Genomic DNA, 18,800 nt, shown 5'->3' with positions numbered 1-18,800 from the left:
TTGCTTACTATGAAGACATTTGTTGAGTAAAACCTGGCAAAAAAAGAAAAAAAAACTACTAAGGTGTTTCATAAAATAATGCCAAAAATTGTGTGAATGCGCCCTAACGTTTAGCGCTGGTTGAAAGCGAGCAATGGTGCGTTTAGACGTGAAATGGGAGTGAATCATGCCCCTCTACTACAAACAGGTGAACATGAAAAAACCCGACAGGACAAGTGCTGCCAGCAAGCCTCCCCTCACAGCTGCTTCTCCGCTGTCTGTAAGGCGGTCAGCGCGCTCGGAGACTATACGCATGCGCAGTAGTATCGTACACACGCGCTGCAGCCACGGACACGCGCACGCAGAAGCAGAGCCCAGCATAGACCAACAGCGCCAAGCGCGCGCCCTTTCCCCTCCTGCGTTGCAGGACACGCCCAGCGCAAACCTAGGGAACACTGTGTATCCGGAAGTGACGTTTGCGGTGCGCCGTAATACCGCGAGGAGAGTCTTCCTGGCACTGGAGTGCTTGTTGACGTTACGTCCGGCCTCCAGGGGAGGGGGCTAGAGGAGGGAAGCAGCTAACTCCTCCTCATTAGTGAAGGAAGCTGGAGGACCAGGCGCTGCCGGCGGCCGCTGCTCCATCATCGAGTGAGCCGAGAAGAAGGACGGCTGACGTGGAAGTTGAACTGGTTCTTAGCCAATCCCTTGTGCGCCGCTCTCCGTCTTTACAAGTGGCCCACCAACAGCCAGTGACGACCAATCACAGCCGGCTGTCCTCACTCCGCTCAGGTGGTGGTGGGGGATGCCAGCCAATCACAGCCCGCCTCTCATCCCGACTCGCCGCTGCTAGTTTGGAGTAGAGGACAGGTAACGCGAGTAGCCAATAGGAAGAGCGAGCACGAGCGAAGAGCCCGGGGCGAGAGCTGGGGACAGCCAATCAGCGAGCAGCACTTCACTCACAGAGCAGCTGTGACAGAGATGAGGACCAAGAGGTGACTCAGCCATCTCTAAGGCAACGGCCAGTCAGCCGTAGACCTGCGTGTCCGCACACCTCCCGGCCACCTGAAGCTACAGGTGTGACAACAAGTTACACTGGTGACAACTGTCCACTGGGCTGTGGTGACTAGCCAATCACAGGAGAGCACTCCAAGCTAGGACTCCCTGTGCAGCCAATCAGCAAGCAGTTCTTCTAGTGCCTGCCTGCTGGAACAGGAGTGCCAGCCCAGAAGTGGGTGCAGCAGCGCCAGAAACCAGCAAGTGCAGCGGATAACGGACCCGCCGTCCCTCCTCGCCAACCCACATTGGGATCCTCAAATTCAGGACAGCCAGACACAGACCTCCATGAATGGAAATCGGAACCGCAGGTAAAGAGGCGTCTGCGGAGGCCCGGGGTTATGTAGGGGCTGTGTGCTGGGTCATCTCTGGCGGTCACTCTCCCGCATGTCCGGTCACTCATCCAAACTGTCACACCAATCAGAATCTCGCGCTCCTTTTCTAAACTTCACTAGAAAATAAAAGCTGGTTTCTGATTGGTCACTGTGGACAAACCATTTTAATGGATGAGCCCCCTTTTCTGGCGGTATTTTGGCATAACTGAAGTTTTTCAGTACTTTTGTATTGCTGAGGTTTGATGGTTGGCTTGGGGGCAGCAGATGTCACGGCTGTCTCCTAAGTAATGGATGGGCGGCCTCAGTGTGACCAATAGGCTTGTGCCATGGGGCGCGTTCTAGCTAGGGGTGTTGCTGCACAGAGCTTGGTCTATGTATGTGTGTATGTTATATAGGCAATGTCCATACAAAATATATTGCAAGGACATTGGGTCCTGTACCTCGCCTACACGGATGTTTTGTCACGTGTGTCCCAGAACGTATACAATGATGTGATCATCCTAAACTTCCCCCTCCTCCGCTTTGTCTACATTTGCTTCTGATACCCTATTTCCCTGAAAATAAGACCTACCATGGAAATAAGCCCTGCCCTGATTTTCAAGGGAGACTTGAAATATAAGCCCTACCCCAAAAATAAGCCCTAGCTGCATTACATTAAAAAATACATTATCTATCTGGCTCGGTCCAGGTCCCTCCCACTGCTTTTCGGAGCTCTGATGTGCTTCCTGCACTCCTCGGCCGCCCATAGAAGATCACTTCCTGGTTATGGGATTCATAAATCCCGCCTCCAGGAAGCGATGGCTCTAATTGGTTCTTGAGCGCTGCTCAGCCAAGCAATGCAGCGCTCAAGAACCAATCAGAGCCATCATTTACTGGAGGTGGGTTTATGAATCCTGTAACTAGGAAGTGATCCTGTGGGGGCGGCTGAGGAGTGCAGGAAGTGCGTTGGAGCTCCGGAGAGCAGTGGGAGGGACCTGGACTGTGCCTAAGTATAATAAGACCTAGTACCTCTTTTGGGGCAAAAATTAATAAAAGACAGGGTCTTATTTTTGGGAAAGCACTGCAGTGGGATCCATCAGCATTAGAGCTTGCTGACGCTTTCCCTTCCTGTAGTGGACGTCCCACTATGACTACCTGGGGCTGTCAGAATGAGGTTTTGTTGTAATACAATCTTCTATTATAAACAGGGAGCTGTTGTGGGGCTCAGCGCTGTAACGCCGCACTGCTTTTTACTCCAAAAGGAACTTTTGGGGTAAATTGAATTGGCTTCTGCCTCATCGGGTTTTTTTTTTTTTTTTTGCCTTCCTCTGGATCAACAAGGAGAGGGGTAATAGACAATAGATAATATGCTATGTGTCTGCGGACAGTGAAGTCCGTTATGGGGACATGGTAGCGCAGCCTGCTAGGCTGAGCATGGCTGCCGTGCCTTATGGGATAGGCGTTGGAGAAACCCCTTCTAGAGATTGGTGAGACCTGCACCCATCAGACGTATATGGTGTATCCTATAGATAAGTACATGCGGTCTACCAGTAAGGCCTCATGTCCACGGGGAAAATCAGGCCCGCCGCGGATTCTTCATGTAAAATCCGTAGCGGGTCCCTCCTGCCCCGCGGACATAAGGCCTAAAAATCAGAATAAACTCACCTGCTCCGGACGATGCGGATCTTCCTTCCTTCCCGGCCGTATCTTCTTTCTTCGGCCCGGTGGATGTGCCCGGCGCATGTGCGCGGCACTCTGCCGGCGTGCCGAGCACATCCGCCAGGCCGAAGAAAGAAGATCCGGCCGGGAAGGAAGGAAGATCCGCATCGTCCGGAGCAGGTGAGTTTAATTCTGGTACGGGTCTCCCGCGGATCCGGACGGCTTCCATAGGCTTCAATAGAAGCCTGCGGGAGACCCGCACGAAAATGGAGCATGTCTATTTTTTTTCCGCACGCGGATCCGCGCCTGACGGGAAAAATGACATCCGCAGGTATTTAACTACCTGCGGGTGTCCAATGCATCCAGAACAACCAATCAGAGCTCAGCTGTCATCTCTCCGGTGGCTTGTGGGGCCACCAGGACAGTTTACCTCTTAGGCCGCTCTCACATGAGCGTATATAAAAATGCTGTGTTTTTTACGTAGCGTCTTGCTGCGTTTGTATGCAGTGTGAGAGGCCTCAGTAAAGTACATGGCGCTTTAGTGCTGCGGAAAACACACGTCACATGGGCAGGGGCAATATCTAGCCATGAATCCTGCCCCCATATCGCGCTCGCCATCCCTGTGAAATCCTCATGGATGTGAGGCGTCTTCATGTGATAACAGCCTTCTATCACTGGGGAAAGAACGGAATCCCCACACGGCTGTCACCGCCCGGCAGAGGATCGCGGAGTACTTGCTTTGCTTTCAATGGGGCTGGCGCTGCTGCCACTGGTTCTGTTAAAATCAATGGGTGCAGTGCCACACAGGAAAACATTACTCATGTGTATGACCCCATTCAAAAGAATGGGGTTCATAATTGTGCGCCTCACAACGCAACAAATATCGCGTGATTTAGATTTTATTGTTTTGCTTGTGTGAAGCCGCCTTCTAGTTCTGACAGCTGATGAGCATTAACTGCCCCATTTCTTTAATATAGTTTTGGGTCCCCGAGCACAAAACTGTACAAAAGCAATATACTCACCGTGGCGCCAGGCTTATAGGACGCCACCGATTACGTCCCTATCGGCTGCAGCGGTCATGGGGGTAAGCGATCTTAAGGCCCTTTTACACGGAGCGATTATCATTCAAAAAAATCGTTTAAACGAGAGAAAGCGAATGCTAATCGTTCCGTGTAAACACAGCCAATAACGAACGATAATCGCTTTTCCTGCATCCTGTGGAAGCATGAATAGCTTCGGCTCGTCGCCACTCGTTCGGTTTTAATACCGGTCATTCTCAGTCACTTATACAGCGAATGCGAACGACTTCTCGTGTGACCGAGCCGACGATGTATCTGCCTGTGTAACCAGTGAGCTCTGACATCATGGGCTTGTTCAGATGGGAAATCGGCTTGTCTAAATGGCCCCTAAGGCCGCTCTCGCACAAGCCACTTTTTAGCGCAGCATCCTAAGTGTGGCGCTAATCGCGGTACGATGCTCCCATTGATTTCAATGGGGCCTCACAGACCGGCGCTCACACTCGGTGTTTCTAACGCTGTGATTTCGAGCGCTGTCGGTTTTATTTTCCAGCATTTTCGTGTTTAACACCTCATTACCCATCACAATGATGGGGCGCATTAAAAAACTTGTGGTTTTTGAGCGACGCAATTATGCGAGAAAACGCATAATTTTGAAACCTATCATTTTCAATGGCTTCATTCCCATGTGTGATGTTTACTGTCACGTGTTGGAAGATTTGGACATTGCGGTCTGTCCTATCATTCTGCGTTTCGCTATGTGCTCTCGCCATGTTTTCCTATGGAGCCTCCGATTTATTGCCTTGCAGCGTGCGATGTGTTGTTACGATCGGCAGCTCCTGTTGTCTGTCGTGCAAGGTAATCGCAGGCTGCAGCCATGATGGTACTTGGCAGGAAAACGCACCGCTGACGCACAGACATCGCATGAGCAAATATGTGATATCGCGCTCGCCCGTGTGAAGTTAGCCTTACGCTTCCCTGTGCCGTTTTTTTGGCGGGGAAAGTGGGTGCTGTTAAACGCCGTATCAGGTGGTTGAAGTGGCAGTGAAATGCAGCAGTTTCGAGCGGCGTTTATCTGAACACCGTGTGTTGCACGCTTAAAATGCGGGGAATGGCGTCAATGAAAGTCACTGGCCATGTCCGTGTAGACACAGCGTATCGATAGGCATGAGAAATAGACGGCAGCACGCTCTATTCCTCTGTGTACCACACATACACTGGTATAGGCAGCGTATGCAACCCTGTCCATGCGCAATACATTGTCTATGGGTGGTGATTTGATAGTCGCACCACGCGGGCATGCGCAGTACACCCACTGCTGGCAGAGTCGGTATTTACAAACACCGGTTCAACATGGTGTTGACCTTAGACTGTGAGCCCCAATGGGGATAGAGCCCAGTATCTGTGTACAGCGCTCCAGAACATGTATGCGCTATACAAACATGACCTGCGCTGCATCATCAGATTCCCCATGCAGTTAGAGAAGCGCTGAGGTGTTGTGCTAGTTTCCGCTAACCCTTCAGGGCAGGCGAGCGAATGCATTAGGCAGGCTCCTTCACACTGGCAATCGCTGATTTGTCACAAGAAAATCGCACCAAAATCTTGTCTTTTTTCCTGTGATTTTTGAGCGCCAGCACTGCCTTTCCTCACAAGAACATTGCTGCCGCTTGCAATTGTATTGTGCTTTTTTAGCGCAAAAGTCGAACTTTCTACCGTTACAAACGCATCACACAAAAATGGCAAGTTTGTGCTTTGCGATGCGATAAAAAGGAAGCTCCATTGGAAACGCGGGAGATAAAACAACGCAGAAAGATAGGCCATGCCACAGATTTTCTTTTTTTCATGCAACATCGCAAACGTGAAGGAAACCATTGAAAAGCGCGGGCTTCATAATTCAGCGTTTTCACTCCGTCTTGCATCGCGCAAAAATGACGTGATTTTTGTTGCAAGTGTGAAGGCTCTCTAACTCAATTCTTATTAAGTTTTCTGCTTTTTTTTTTTCTCCTTTGACTTCTTAAGACCTCTTTCACAAGGGGGTTGGGAGTTTTGGCCACCCATATTGTGGCCGAAAATCACATGAATGAGAGAAAGCCGCGGGTTAATCTCACCTTTTGCCCATTCACATTCAGGTGTGGTGTATAAGCCTGAAACTCTCTCCTCTCCCTTAGTCAGCTGATCGTGGCAATAGAAGCCTATAAGAGCTGTTGGCAAACGCGAGCCGCTGCTTAAGTCCCTCCCCCTCCCTTGCTGGCAGCTCCTATAGGCTTCTAAGGGAGCTGCCAGGTGATTGCAGCCAAAAGATGGGTCAAGACCTATCTTTGGCTGCGTAAAAGCAGCCAGACGGAATCTGCAGTCTATGTGCTATTTTTTTCCGGCCGGGACGCTTTTGCGCACCTGAACAAACGCATTGGAATCTGATGCTTCAGATGGCCACGATGTTCACCCGATGTTTTATTGTGACGGAATAGCCACGCTAAAACGTTGTTGTGACTTAAGGCCCATTTAGACCCAACAAGTCTCGCTCAAAATTCGCTCAAAGCCGTCTTTTGAGCGATAACCGTTGGGTCTCAATGTACGGACATCGTGCAGTTTTTGTGCACGATTCGTTCCTCGCTCAATTCTAGTTTTCTATAACTGAGCGATGAACTCTTATCAGCGGTGCAGGCTGTTATCACAGTCGGTACACTGATTAGATTCTTTTTAGCTCGTGTCCTTCTGGTAGGTCACAGCGGGATGCTAACTGTAAGCGCGGAGAAGAATGCAGCTGTTTGCTTATGCAGAACAGCTGTATTGTTTGCGTAGTTCGCAGCTGTGTCCCGCACCACCTGCATAGCTCTTTAGTAGCTACTATAAAGTATGCAAAGATGATCGCTCAATACTGTCACTCAAACTGTCGTTCATCAGTGTAAATGGGGCTTAGGGCTGTAAGCACACTGTCTTATATAATAAGGGGTCTTGCACACACCTTTCACCAGCCGTGATTACACCAAAGCAATATGTTGAACGGCTGAAAAATGAGTCTCTGCGCTGACGGACTAATCGGAGGGCCATCATGGCTGAGCGGGCTAGTAATGGGGTTTCTGTTAACTGTTTGTGATCTGTACCATAATGACATTGGCTGACATGTTACATAAACCATTGCACACGGTACCAATGTAGTAGTAGAGGTGTGATCAGGTTCCATATTCTTGAACAATAATGCGGTTGTGATGGATTCCGTCCCGCGATGAGATCGGTCTCCGTGTATAGGGGTGAAATCTGCAGTGGCAGAAATGCAAATAGAAGATTTTTTTTTTGGTTCTTGTTTAATTACCTAAAACCCAGTAAGAATTGCCATCTGGCCACATTGAGCGCTGGCAGCCCACCGGCCACATCCAGCCTGTCACCTGTAAGCGGCTTGTGATGCCCGCTGACCTGCAGTGCTCCCAGTAGGGACTGCCGGCTCCTGCCAGTGCAGTGCTGCCTGGCCGGCCCCCATGAAGCATTGGTTTCACTGCATGCGGTTCATTCTGGTTCACTGACTCGCCTCTCTGTACAGAAGGCATTTGAGGCCAGGATCAGGGAAAGTTCAGTGTGCTTTTCAAAGGGATAGGGAAGAGTACTGTGTGGTGGGAGGAGGGGCGGACGATACTCCGAGAGCCCTACTGAAGCACAGGAGCTCACCGCACGGAAAACAGGCAATGGAATACACTTTTCAGAATAAGGCCGGCTGCACACCAGTGGATTTGCATTGCGGAATCTGGAGCGGGTACGCCTCTCGATTCCGCAGCAATAACCTTCCATGGCATGCTATGGAAAAATGATTTTTCACGCACACGAGTCAAGCACGCTCCATTTTCCTGCGGGCTGCTTTTATTGAAGTCAATGGAAGTTGTCCGACCCACGGCCTGTCCACAATTGACATTGCGCATGGGCTGCGGATTCCACTGGAAAAGCGGGAGTTAGTTAAAAACAAGCAAACAAAAAAAATCTGTTCTGCGCATGTATGATGGCGAGCCGTGCGGACCATCTGCAGTACAGAAAAGCCTGAAGACAGGTTCGCGAAAAAGGCTGCCTGCACACACGGGTACGCAGGGTCACCTGCCACGGTCAGGGCCGGATTCTATGCAGGATTTTGCAGCTGGTATCTGGACCTGCTGTGTGCATGAGGATTAACACAATTTCTGGCAATTATGTGACTCTTAGCCGAAATGTTCCCATTTCTCCCTCTGCCACGTGTACCCCTGGTTGTCAATCTTATCGGGACTGGTGCCAGCAGCCCAGCTGTTCTGTGTACTGTACACAGAGCACTACACATTCTGGTCTCTGAATGTCACTAACACACAGACATAATATCATCATGTAGGACAATGTGCAGCAAGACTGAGCAGTATAGTTGTGATATCTGTAAGTGAAAAACCCTTTAAACAATCAGTTACAATTAGCTTACACGGAAATAAGCGATGTTCTTGCGTGAATTTTGTGCGATGTGATGTACATGAATGTAAACGCCATTCTTTTAAATAGACTTATTCACATGAACGGTTCTTAGTTTTTGGGGGGGGGGGTTTCGCCCAAGCAGCCAGTACTGGCCTCACCTGGCCAGCTGCACCACACCTGAACCCTAAGGAGGATGAGGAGGTGGGAGGGGGGAGCACTGCATTGAATGGAATCTGCTGTGGATACAGAGCTGATTTCCAGTCAAAATCCGCACCAATGGACTTTGTTTTGCATGTAGAAATGCTGCATAATTTGCTGCTGAAGTTCCACAGCATTTCTGCCATGTGTAGACATACTGTAAATCAGCGTGAAGTACGCTGCTGCATACAGTGTGGCCTCAGTAGTAATAGTGTCCTCTGTATTGGCCCCAGTGTTAATAATGACCCTGACATTGGCCCCGGTAGTAATGGTGTCCCCCATATCTACCCCAATAGTAATAGTGACCACCACCCCCCTAAAGCCGATATACTTATCTCCTCCATGTCTTCTCTGCTCAGTGCTGCTGTGGGTGGAAGTGTGTGCGCCCGCACTCCTCCTCCCTTCCTGCAGCACCAAAGAGGAGAGGTCAGGGGAGGAGGATCCTGGAGCGCACACTGCCGTCAAGTTGGGCACCTATAGCAAAGCCACTGAATGATTACCAGCTGAGGAGCTGTGGCACACAGACTGGTAATCCCTTTCGTGGTGACCAGGCGTTGGTGAGCGTGCCAACAGAAAGGGCTCTCAGTGCCCCCTCTGGCATGCGTGCCATAGGTTTATCACCACAGGCCTAAGGGGACATCTAGGGGAAAGCATACCATTTACAGAACGGACTTCTGAATCATGGTGAAAGCAAATATATCCTGCCCGTGTATTTCATGGACAGCACACGGACTGCTTATAGCCTATACTATTAGGCCATACACACGGGTGAGTTCTCTCACACACCAATGCTGCATGTCCTGTCCTCCTCTGTATGCACGGATGAGAATAGGACGTACAATGTGCGCTGTCCATGCAGGTCGGACAGCAGGCGGATGGTGGACCATATGCTGTGCCATGCACCAGGCCTTTAAGACTCTTAGGCACAACCTGGACTTGCCTGTGTGAGTAAAGCCTCAGAATGGGGATTTCATGAATAGGTTATTTTCATAACAAATTTATTCCCAATTAAACATTGGATCTAATTCTACAATGGCCACTTTATTAGAGACACCCATCTAGTAGTGCGCTGGTCTTCAGAGCGGCAGCAGTTCCTTATGGTATAGGTCTCACTAGGCACTGAGATCGTTCTGCAGGATTCTGGCCCATCTAGATAAGATACTTGACACATATGCTTGTACCAAATTCTGTACCCATCCGTGCGAAGGAACGGCCCCTGCATGGTGAAGCTGAGCTCTGAGTACTGGCTTGTGGGTGTCTGTATCCAGTAAATGAGAGCGTGCAGAATATTCCGCTGGTCTTACACTGAAGAATACTTTATGTGGCAGTGTATACGCTCCAGTACATAGAGGTGGGAGGATGAAACCCCTTACAGTGAAGAGTCTGTAGGCTCAGGTTAGGAAATTCCCCCGCTGATGAGCTCATGTTACAGCAATGTGTCCTAACACTGCATCTCTATATAGGTACATTGAACACTAGGACATTCCTTACTCTCAAGGGACCGTACCTCCTAGATGGAACTGCAAACCTGAATTGGAGATGGTTTTCACCCCCCCCCCCCCCCCCCCCATATGGTTTCTTCACAAATGATGAATGTAAGACTTAGGTACAAGTAACTGGCAAGTCTACCAAAGTGTAGGTGAGACGTAATTCGCATGCACTCATCCGATCGTGGTAAATTAAAAACGGATTGATTTTAATGCATGTCTGTGGGACGTCTGTGTGCGTTTGCATTGCTATTTAAAAAAAAAAAACAAAAAAAACCAATTTTTTTTTACATCCCTGTGTGACATCTACTTTCTTTTTTTTTTTTTTTAAGCTGGCTGTGGCACGCTGTCTCTCTTCCCATCCCTGACCTGTCAGATCTCCCAGTTGGCCAGCGCCTAAGGCCTCATGTCCATGAGAAAAATCAGGCCTGCCGCGGATTCTTCATGTAGAATCCCGCAGCGGGTCCCTCCTTTCCCGCGGACATGAGGCTAAAAAGAAGAATTACTTACCTGTCCGGACGCTGCGGATCTTCCCTCCGTCGCGGCCAAATCTTCTTTCTTCGACCCGGTGGATGTGCTCGGCACACCCACAGCATGCCGCCCACATGCGCCGTCCATTCTTTTTTTTTTTTTGAACTCCTGCTCTCCCGTGCCAGAGAGCAGGAATTCAGCTGCGGGTGTGCCGCCGATCCAGACGGCTTCCATAGGCTTCAATAGAAGCCTGCGGGAGCCGTCCCCGCGGGAGACACACACTAAAATGGAGCATGCTGCGGGTGTTTTCCCGCACACGCAATCCGCGCCTCAGGGGAAAATGACATCCGCAGGTATTTAATTACCTGCGGGTGTCCAATGCATCCCTATGGGGCGCAGATCACGCTGCGCATTTTAAATGTATTTTAGCTGTGGACAACAGGCCTAACGGCGTGGTAACCGGGCCTCCCGCTATATCAGCGTCTGAGAACTGCTCGGGACAGTACAGCGGGAGCCGGAGGCACAGAGTTGCCGGAGAGTGTGGGGGAAGAAGTAGTCGAGCAAGGCCAGGAGAAGGAGGAGGGACATGCTTGCTGGTTGTTACAGAGTAGGGGCCAGAAAAGCGGCTTCAGAAAATGTCCTCAGCTCGGCAGCCAATCCGGAGCTGCAGGCGCCCCCTCTAGCTGCGGCAGGCCAGCCCATGTCTCCACCCATAACTCTGGTGCTGGTCCTTCTTTCTTCCATGACACGGACCAGGATAGGACATGAGGGATTTCTCTTTATTACATGGAAAAATGGCTTCTCTGAATGGCCTCATTGATTGTAATGGCTCTGATTTCTGATCAAGTTTACCCATTTGCAAACGTCCAAATTTGGATCAAAGGGCGCCTACAGACGTGCGTTTTTTTTTTTTTTGCACACACACAATCACTTGTGCAGACAATAGAACCTATTGATCCCACTGGGTTACCTCACATTCAGCGTTTTTGCATTATATTTTTGCGTGTCCGAAAATATACATGGCATACTCCTATTTTTGTTCACATTTGCGCACTCAAGGCACCGTAGGAGTCTATGGGGGTGCGCAAATGCTTACCCTATCCACACACAATCACGCATGGAACTGCACAATTTTGCAATGTTAATTGACAACACCGGGAGCTAACTGGCTGCTGAGTCAGTTCAATCATGGCACAGGTGTGTCCCGCGCCAATGTGAACAGGCCCAGCAGTGTGGAAAAGTACAGCAGAATGCACAGGATGGCATGTGATGGCACTCCCTTCGCAGCTCAACCACATCCCGCTCTCAGAGCACATATAGGCCTACACTCGTCCGCAGTAGCCCAGAAGATCATTGGGCATTACTAGAGGCAATGTCACATAACAGCCAATGGAAGTTGACCAAGTTAGAAGGGAGCCCCCTAGTGGCCAGCACGTTAGAGGGATTTTTTCAGAACAAAAACATTTTTGGATAACTAGCAAATGATGTGAATTTATTGGATTAGTTATCATATTAACAAAAGTCCAGTAACCATAAAATGTGTTGAAGTAGCCACATCAGAATCTGGCGGCTTCTTTGTCTCAATTGACTAGTAAATATCTGTTCACTCGCATCTCCTGTGCAACTTGACACGGTTACATGGAAAAGACGGCCCGGGTCCATATATTTATGGCTGGCCTAACCACACAGACTAGGGCTGCTCTCACACAACTGGGTTTAAATTGCGGAATCTGCCATCGTCATCTGCGCGCAAATCAAATCCGCATTTTGAATCCATTTGTAGACGCCCACGAATCTCTACGGGCGATGTGATTTGTGGATCTCCTGCGTAGATTCCGCAACTCAAACCCTCCGTGCACATTGGGCCTAACTCTTCCATCAGACAGCTGTTGACTCAGGCAGTTGGGATTCTGCTGCTTAGTATGATTAGTGTGATCAGTTTTTATGTTTTACTACTTTAGCACAGACAGAGCGGTTTAAGGACTCCTGCGAGCGGCGCGCGATACGCCCGCAGATTTACGCCGCGGGAGTATTGCGATTAAAAACAAAGAAGTGCCTGAGAGTGATCGTGGATTTCTGCGGTCTCCATTAATGCTATATTAGTGGAGACCTCCTGCGGCATACATTTGCGGAAAATAGAGCATACCACAATTTTTTATTTTTTTCCCTGCTGCAGAAATCCGCAGTAGAATTCCACATGTGAGCGTTGGCAGGCAGAAAGCTATTGGGCTCAATAGATCTAATTGCTATGGAATTTACACACATTTTTCCACAGCAGGAAACACGTAGCGATTCCATCCATGGGCATTCACCCTAAGTGTGTGTTTGTGTGTTTGTGTGTTTGTGTGTTTGTGTGTTTGTGTGTTTGTGTGTTTGTGTGTTTGTGTGTTTGTGTGTGTTTGTGTGTGTTTGTGTGTGTTTGTGTGTGTTTGTGTGTGTTTGTGTGTGTTTGTGTGTGTGTGTTTGTGTGTGTGTGTGTGTGTGTGTTTGTGTGTTTGTGTGTGTGTGTTTGTGTGTGTGTGTGTGTGTGTGTTTGTGTGTTTGTGTGTGTGTGTTTGTGTGTTTGTGTGTGTGTGTTTGTGTGTTTGTGTTTGTGTGTGTGTGTTTGTGTGTTTGTGTGTGTGTGTTTGTGTGTTTGTGTGTGTGTGTTTGTGTGTTTGTGTGTTTGTGTGTTTGTGTGTGTGTTGTTGGTGTGTGTGTGTGTGTGTTGTTGGTGTGTGTGTGTGTGTGTGTTGTTGTTTTGTTTTTTGTTTTTTTTATTGGGATGAGCTGTAGTTATGTTGTATGAATCACAACATTGTAGCACTAAGATGACTCTTTATTTCATTTATTCCGCACAGAGATATGCAAATGTAACAGTTTTGGCCATGATTCTATATTACTTCTTTTTCCCTGCGCACGGTGTTCAGGTTGAATAAAATGCTTACCTTTTTACTTTGACTACAAACGTAGTAATGCCAATTTTGTGGCATTCTTTTTGCATAGATGGGGGAAATGGGTTATATTAAGGTATTTTTTTTCCAAATAAGGGTCAAAAAAATCTCTAGGGCTTATTAGCCTTTTTGGGGCTGTTGCATTTATCTCTGTAACAACTTCTTTTGCCTGCGGCAATCAATACCTAGTTCTGGGCAAGATCTACTTGTGGGCTTTTTGTGGTGAATCGCATTCAGCCCTAGCTGTACTGTTATTTGTCACTATAGCTATCCATTGTGTGGATTTCCCAAGAACTTGGCTATAGAGACACGCCATGGCGATTTAGTGCTCGAAATTGTCCTGAATAAATCAGATGCTGTGATCCAGTCTATATATGATCGAGCACATAAATTGCGCTTTCCCAAGCCACCCTGTTCTAATATTTTAAAATATCTATTTATCACGAAAAAACAACAAAAAGCAGAATCAGTTATCATCCTGATTTATCATTCTTTCTTCAAAATATTTGTGCTCCTGATGAACCACATTCGTGTGGGGAAACGCGTTGAGCCGAGCATACTGCAATTGAATAACCCTGGTCTGCGCCGTAATTCTTGCGCATAAGGGTCTAGTTCTCTTGGAGTTTCTCCTATTTGAACCATCTCGTCATGCGCTAAGCGCTATACTGTAATCACAGAGGGGCGAATTTTTGTTAGGAAGAGGTTCCCTACCTAAAATACTCTGCGGGGGGCATTATACTTACAGGCGCCCTACAGCAGATAGAGCCTTCCTCCTACCTCCTATGTGATATAAATAAAAAATAGAGGACATAACATTAGGAGTCCTTTATCAATACTGATTTTTCTAGCCTCCATAAGTTTCCTGAGATAAGGAAGAGGCGACCTTTGTGTTTTTGTGTGGTTGTTTTGTTCGTCCATGCGATACGCATGTGTGTGAGCCCATTCATGTTTTTAAGTTAAATTTCCATTAAAGTATATACATTTTAGTCTATAACTGTGATAAGGAACAATCTAGGGGGACGTCATCAGATGAACTATTGTTTACATCAAGTTTGTGTATATATATATATACTAGTAATAATAATCATCTTGCAGCTCTGACACTGCCTGGTTTTGTACAGCAAACATTATGAGGAAGAGTTATGTCTAAAACAGTCTTAGTTGCCCATAGCAACCAGTTTTTTTTGTTGTTTTTTTTAAACAAAAGCTGAGCTGTGATTGGTTGCTATGAGCAACTAAGACAATTTTTTTTCTTTTAGACAGTTTCTTATTTAATAAACCTGCCCTATATGTTGATTATCACGGAAAAGCACCACCAATATTTTAAAGTTTTTAATAACTTGATTTCTACTTTCTTATGATGCTTAGAAGCTTTTCTGCAACTTGTGAAAAACTTGTTAGAGGGGTTATACCAAAATAAACCTTTTGACACCTATCCATGGGATGGGTGATAAGTCTGGGTGCTGAGACCCCCAACCCACCCAGAGGACGGCGCCCCCTCTGTGCCTCCCACAGTGCAGAGATTGAATGGAGCTATGGCCGCTCATTTGCGATGCAGCTGCATTCAGTGTCAAGGAGACTGCCGGTGATAGTCGAATGCTAGCTCTTGGCTCTTTCCGCTAGCTCCATGGAAATGAAAGGAGCACCAGATGCGCATGTGCAGCCATTTCTGCATTCATTGCGATCTCATTGCAGCAGTTGGTGTCCCAGTGGTGAGACTCTCCCCATTGGTAAGATTTTTAGCACCTATCCTACAGATAGCCAATAAAAGTGAATTTTGGTAACGCCAGGAAGTGGAATAAAACTATAAACTATCCAGTACTCCCCTGCTGGTTCCCAGGGTAACCACCTGTTGGTCCTTGCTGCATTTGTCTTGTGAGTTCCTGCAGCAGTCCCAAGGTCCTCACCATTACTGCAGCTAATGGTTGGCTTCACCTGTAATGCTGCCATCTATGGCACATGACTGATGAGGCCGGTGACTGGCTGCAGGGGGCATGACTGCTGCAGTAGCCTGCGGGACCAGAGTGCTGTGCTAGAGTGGCAGGACATTCAACAGCCAAGTGTTATTTTGTTTCATCCCCTGCCTTATTAGCTAGTTTTGTATGAGTCCTGGAAAAGTGCATTTAATGGATGGTTTAACCCTTTTACACTCCAGGACATACATTTACGTTCTGGACATGCAGTGTTTGTATGCAGTAGGATCGGCTCCCAATTCCACTTCATGCATGGCGGGTGCTAGCTGTCTGACAACTGACACCCTCAACAGCTGCAATCTGCTTGAACGCTGATCACGGCTGTTGACCCTTTAACACCCCCATTGATGTCCAGAGGTTCCGAATGGCCCACCTGCAATGAGATGACGAGGTGTTGTTCGTTTACCATGGCAGCCAGATGACTTCTGCTGGCCCCCATGGCCCAGGGTCCGTGCCACTAAGTAATAAATGAATATAGGTTTTTTTTGATTGATTCAAATCTTCTTTTGTCAAGGGATTTGTGAAAGTTTGACAAGTATTCAGTCTCCATCACAATAGCGGATGTTGTGTGTGTAATATGTGTTACCAATCCTAGAAAATAACAAACCAATTTATACTCTCCTCTCCCGGATCCCCCATACCTTGCTCTACTGCCCTGTCCTCTGTGCCTGGTCCTTGTGTAAGGGCTGCTGCAGCCCATCGCAGACCTCAATGCTCAAGTGCTGAGACTTGGAGATGTGAGTGTAAGCTGGTTTCTTATTTTTTATGATGGGAAATCGGATTTCAAGAGCTAAAGTTGTTGTAATTAACAATCATTTAAGATGTCAGTCTTCTGTAATGTGTTGGATCGGGACTCCTTCACTTGGGGAACCTTCATAGAGGAGTATGGGTTGCTTCTTTATTTTGCAGGCTTGCACAGAATGGCTCAATCAGCCATACACTTGCAATTTCAGCCGCTAAAGGCCCAGGTTTTTCATCAAGAGAGGTCACATCTTTGACATACATCAGTCGTCATGAGCGATCATTTGCGTTCATATTGCAGCTAATGCTCAACCAAAATGGCCAAAGTCAGTCATTTCAGGTGACCTTTCTCCACAATAATGGAGTCCTGAATGGGTTAAGGCCTATTTAGACACAACGACCATCGCTCAAGTCATCTTTTGAGCGATAATCGTTGCATGTAAAGGTTCCCATCTTTCACTTTTCTGCTGAACGATGGATTTCAGTTTGACATGAAATCCGTCTTTCGGAAGAACAGCTGATAGGATGGACCACAAGTTGTTCTGCCCAGGGAGATGTGATTACATTCTCAGCTGTAATTGGCATGGTAGAACAAAGGGGATGTATTCAGTGAACAGCGGGTCTGTTTCTTGATCACAGCTTCCGGCAGCTCACACACTACCAATTGGTACGAATAGGCATTAGTACCACTTAGCAGTTTATGCAAAATGATCGCTCAAAAGCCATCTTTTGAGCGATCATCTTTGTGTCTAAATGGGCCTAAAGTCTATCTTATATTTCAGAATCTCTTAATAGGGTATGTGCAAATGTATTTTTTTGATACCTCTTGGAGTTAACCACTTTGCTTTTATGTTGCAGGACCCGTGGGGGCACAGCCCTTTTTTGTGGTGCCCAGACGGCCTGGCTATGGCACCATGGGGAAGCCCATCAAACTGCTGGCCAACTGCTTTCAAGTGGAGATCCCAAAGATTGACGTCTACCTCTATGAGGTGGACATTAAGCCAGACAAATGTCCCCGCAGAGTTAACAGGTAATACACATCGGAATGGTTTTTGAATGGCACGACATAGAATTCAACCCAAACCATGTTTAGCTCTTTTCCTCCCACAGCTATAGAGATGCCAGGGTGGCTGAATATTCATGCAAATGAGTGTTATGTAACATCAGTATTTGGATTAGATATTATTGTGCACATTTTTGGCATAATACTACTGTGCTGTCCATTGAATGAGTAACATTGTGGAATCCGTAAACTTCGCCACAGTAGGTCCTGGGATTTTGACGTATAGCACATCATATATTTTAAGAGATTTACCAAAAAAAATGTAGTGGCCCTCCAGTTTTGGAACAATTGTCTTAGCAATGGATTGGGGTTGTAGTTGTTCTCTATTATCCCTCCAATCCGGTTGTTGGCCATCCAGATGGCAGACGCTGTCACAGACTACTTCCCACAGTGTATTGGTAGTGTGTGGCGTTACCAAATTAAACAATATCTATGTTCTATCTTGCATCAATCCTTTCATTGCCAGGACAAGTAAAACTTAAATAGAAAACTAAGAAAATCCTATTCTAAACATAGTGGCATACTGTTAAAAAAAAAACCCTTCCCCACAAGTTTACATTGATGCCTAACTTTTTATAAAAAGATACTCAAAAATTGTTTCTGACTAAAGATGTGACCTAGGCTGAGTCTTGGCTTCGCACCGTTTAAATTGAAAGTTCTAGATTTGCAGTGCCCATACTTGCCCCAAGTGCCTATGTCTACATGCACATATGTTTACTAAATCCTCAAAACTGAAGAGCCCCAAATCACCTCTTGCTGATTGATAATGATGGTGCCATAACATGAAACTGCTATTGTGTCGTCTGCGGTTACTGGTGGCTGTGCAGGGGAGAGGGATGACCGCAAGAGTGCTTTCACACCTTGGTTTGAGGTAGACTTGAGCAGGATTTCCCACTGAAAGATGCCACCATGTAGGCAAAGGGAAGCTGCATCACTTGCATCTTACCCTTCCACACTTACCCCTTATACACTCACAGAAGCAGGAGGTCAAGGTTTGTACTCCGCTCCCCAACTTCAGACGAGCTCTGTGGCCCTAATATTACACCTAGTTTATACCTAGCCCTCTTATTCTAGTCTTGGCAAACTTTTAAAGCAGAGGAAGTCTTAACCTTTTCCAATCCACTGTCTGACCTCTGCAGACATTATGATTTAAGGCTGTACAACTCTAATGTTGGAAGACGTTCGTCGGGGTTCTCTTACTGAATATGACCAGCCTCTCTGCTGTCAGAGCCTAACCATCGTGTCAGCTCATGCAGTACTGGCTTTAGCCAGCATATAGCGCCGTTGTATAACGGCAGAAAAAGAGTAAGCCCCCTAGGAAAACTGGCATACAAATTGGATTGGAAAGGGTTAATAATAGCAGTTGTGTGTAGGTGGGTTTTATTTGGTAATTTCCATGCAGATTCGGGAGCTATCAAAGCGCCATGTGCAACTGCAGTCCTGTATGATGAAATTACGGGGACTGTTCCACACAAGCTCTTCACAGGGAGCACA

General features: G+C 47.4%; 1 protein-coding gene across 1 annotated transcript in view; it reads left to right on the top strand.

The window, feature by feature from the left end:
• The first annotated feature begins 585 nt into the window (after positions 1 to 585).
• The window catches only part of AGO3 (argonaute RISC catalytic component 3), a 66,827-nt gene continuing 48,612 nt past the window's right edge, over positions 586 to 18,800 (top strand). Inside the window, exons 1-2 of the mRNA XM_066574986.1 lie at positions 586 to 1,343; positions 17,102 to 17,273. Of these exons, the coding sequence (XP_066431083.1) occupies positions 1,325 to 1,343; positions 17,102 to 17,273 (191 nt within the window). The 5' untranslated portion in view covers positions 586 to 1,324. The remainder of the gene's footprint in view (positions 1,344 to 17,101; positions 17,274 to 18,800) is intronic.

The sequence above is a fragment of the Eleutherodactylus coqui genome, chromosome 1, assembly GCF_035609145.1.
Source record: "Eleutherodactylus coqui strain aEleCoq1 chromosome 1, aEleCoq1.hap1, whole genome shotgun sequence".
In the NCBI taxonomy this organism is placed as follows: Eukaryota; Metazoa; Chordata; class Amphibia; order Anura; family Eleutherodactylidae; genus Eleutherodactylus; species Eleutherodactylus coqui.
This window is presented reverse-complemented; position numbering and strand designations above follow the sequence as displayed.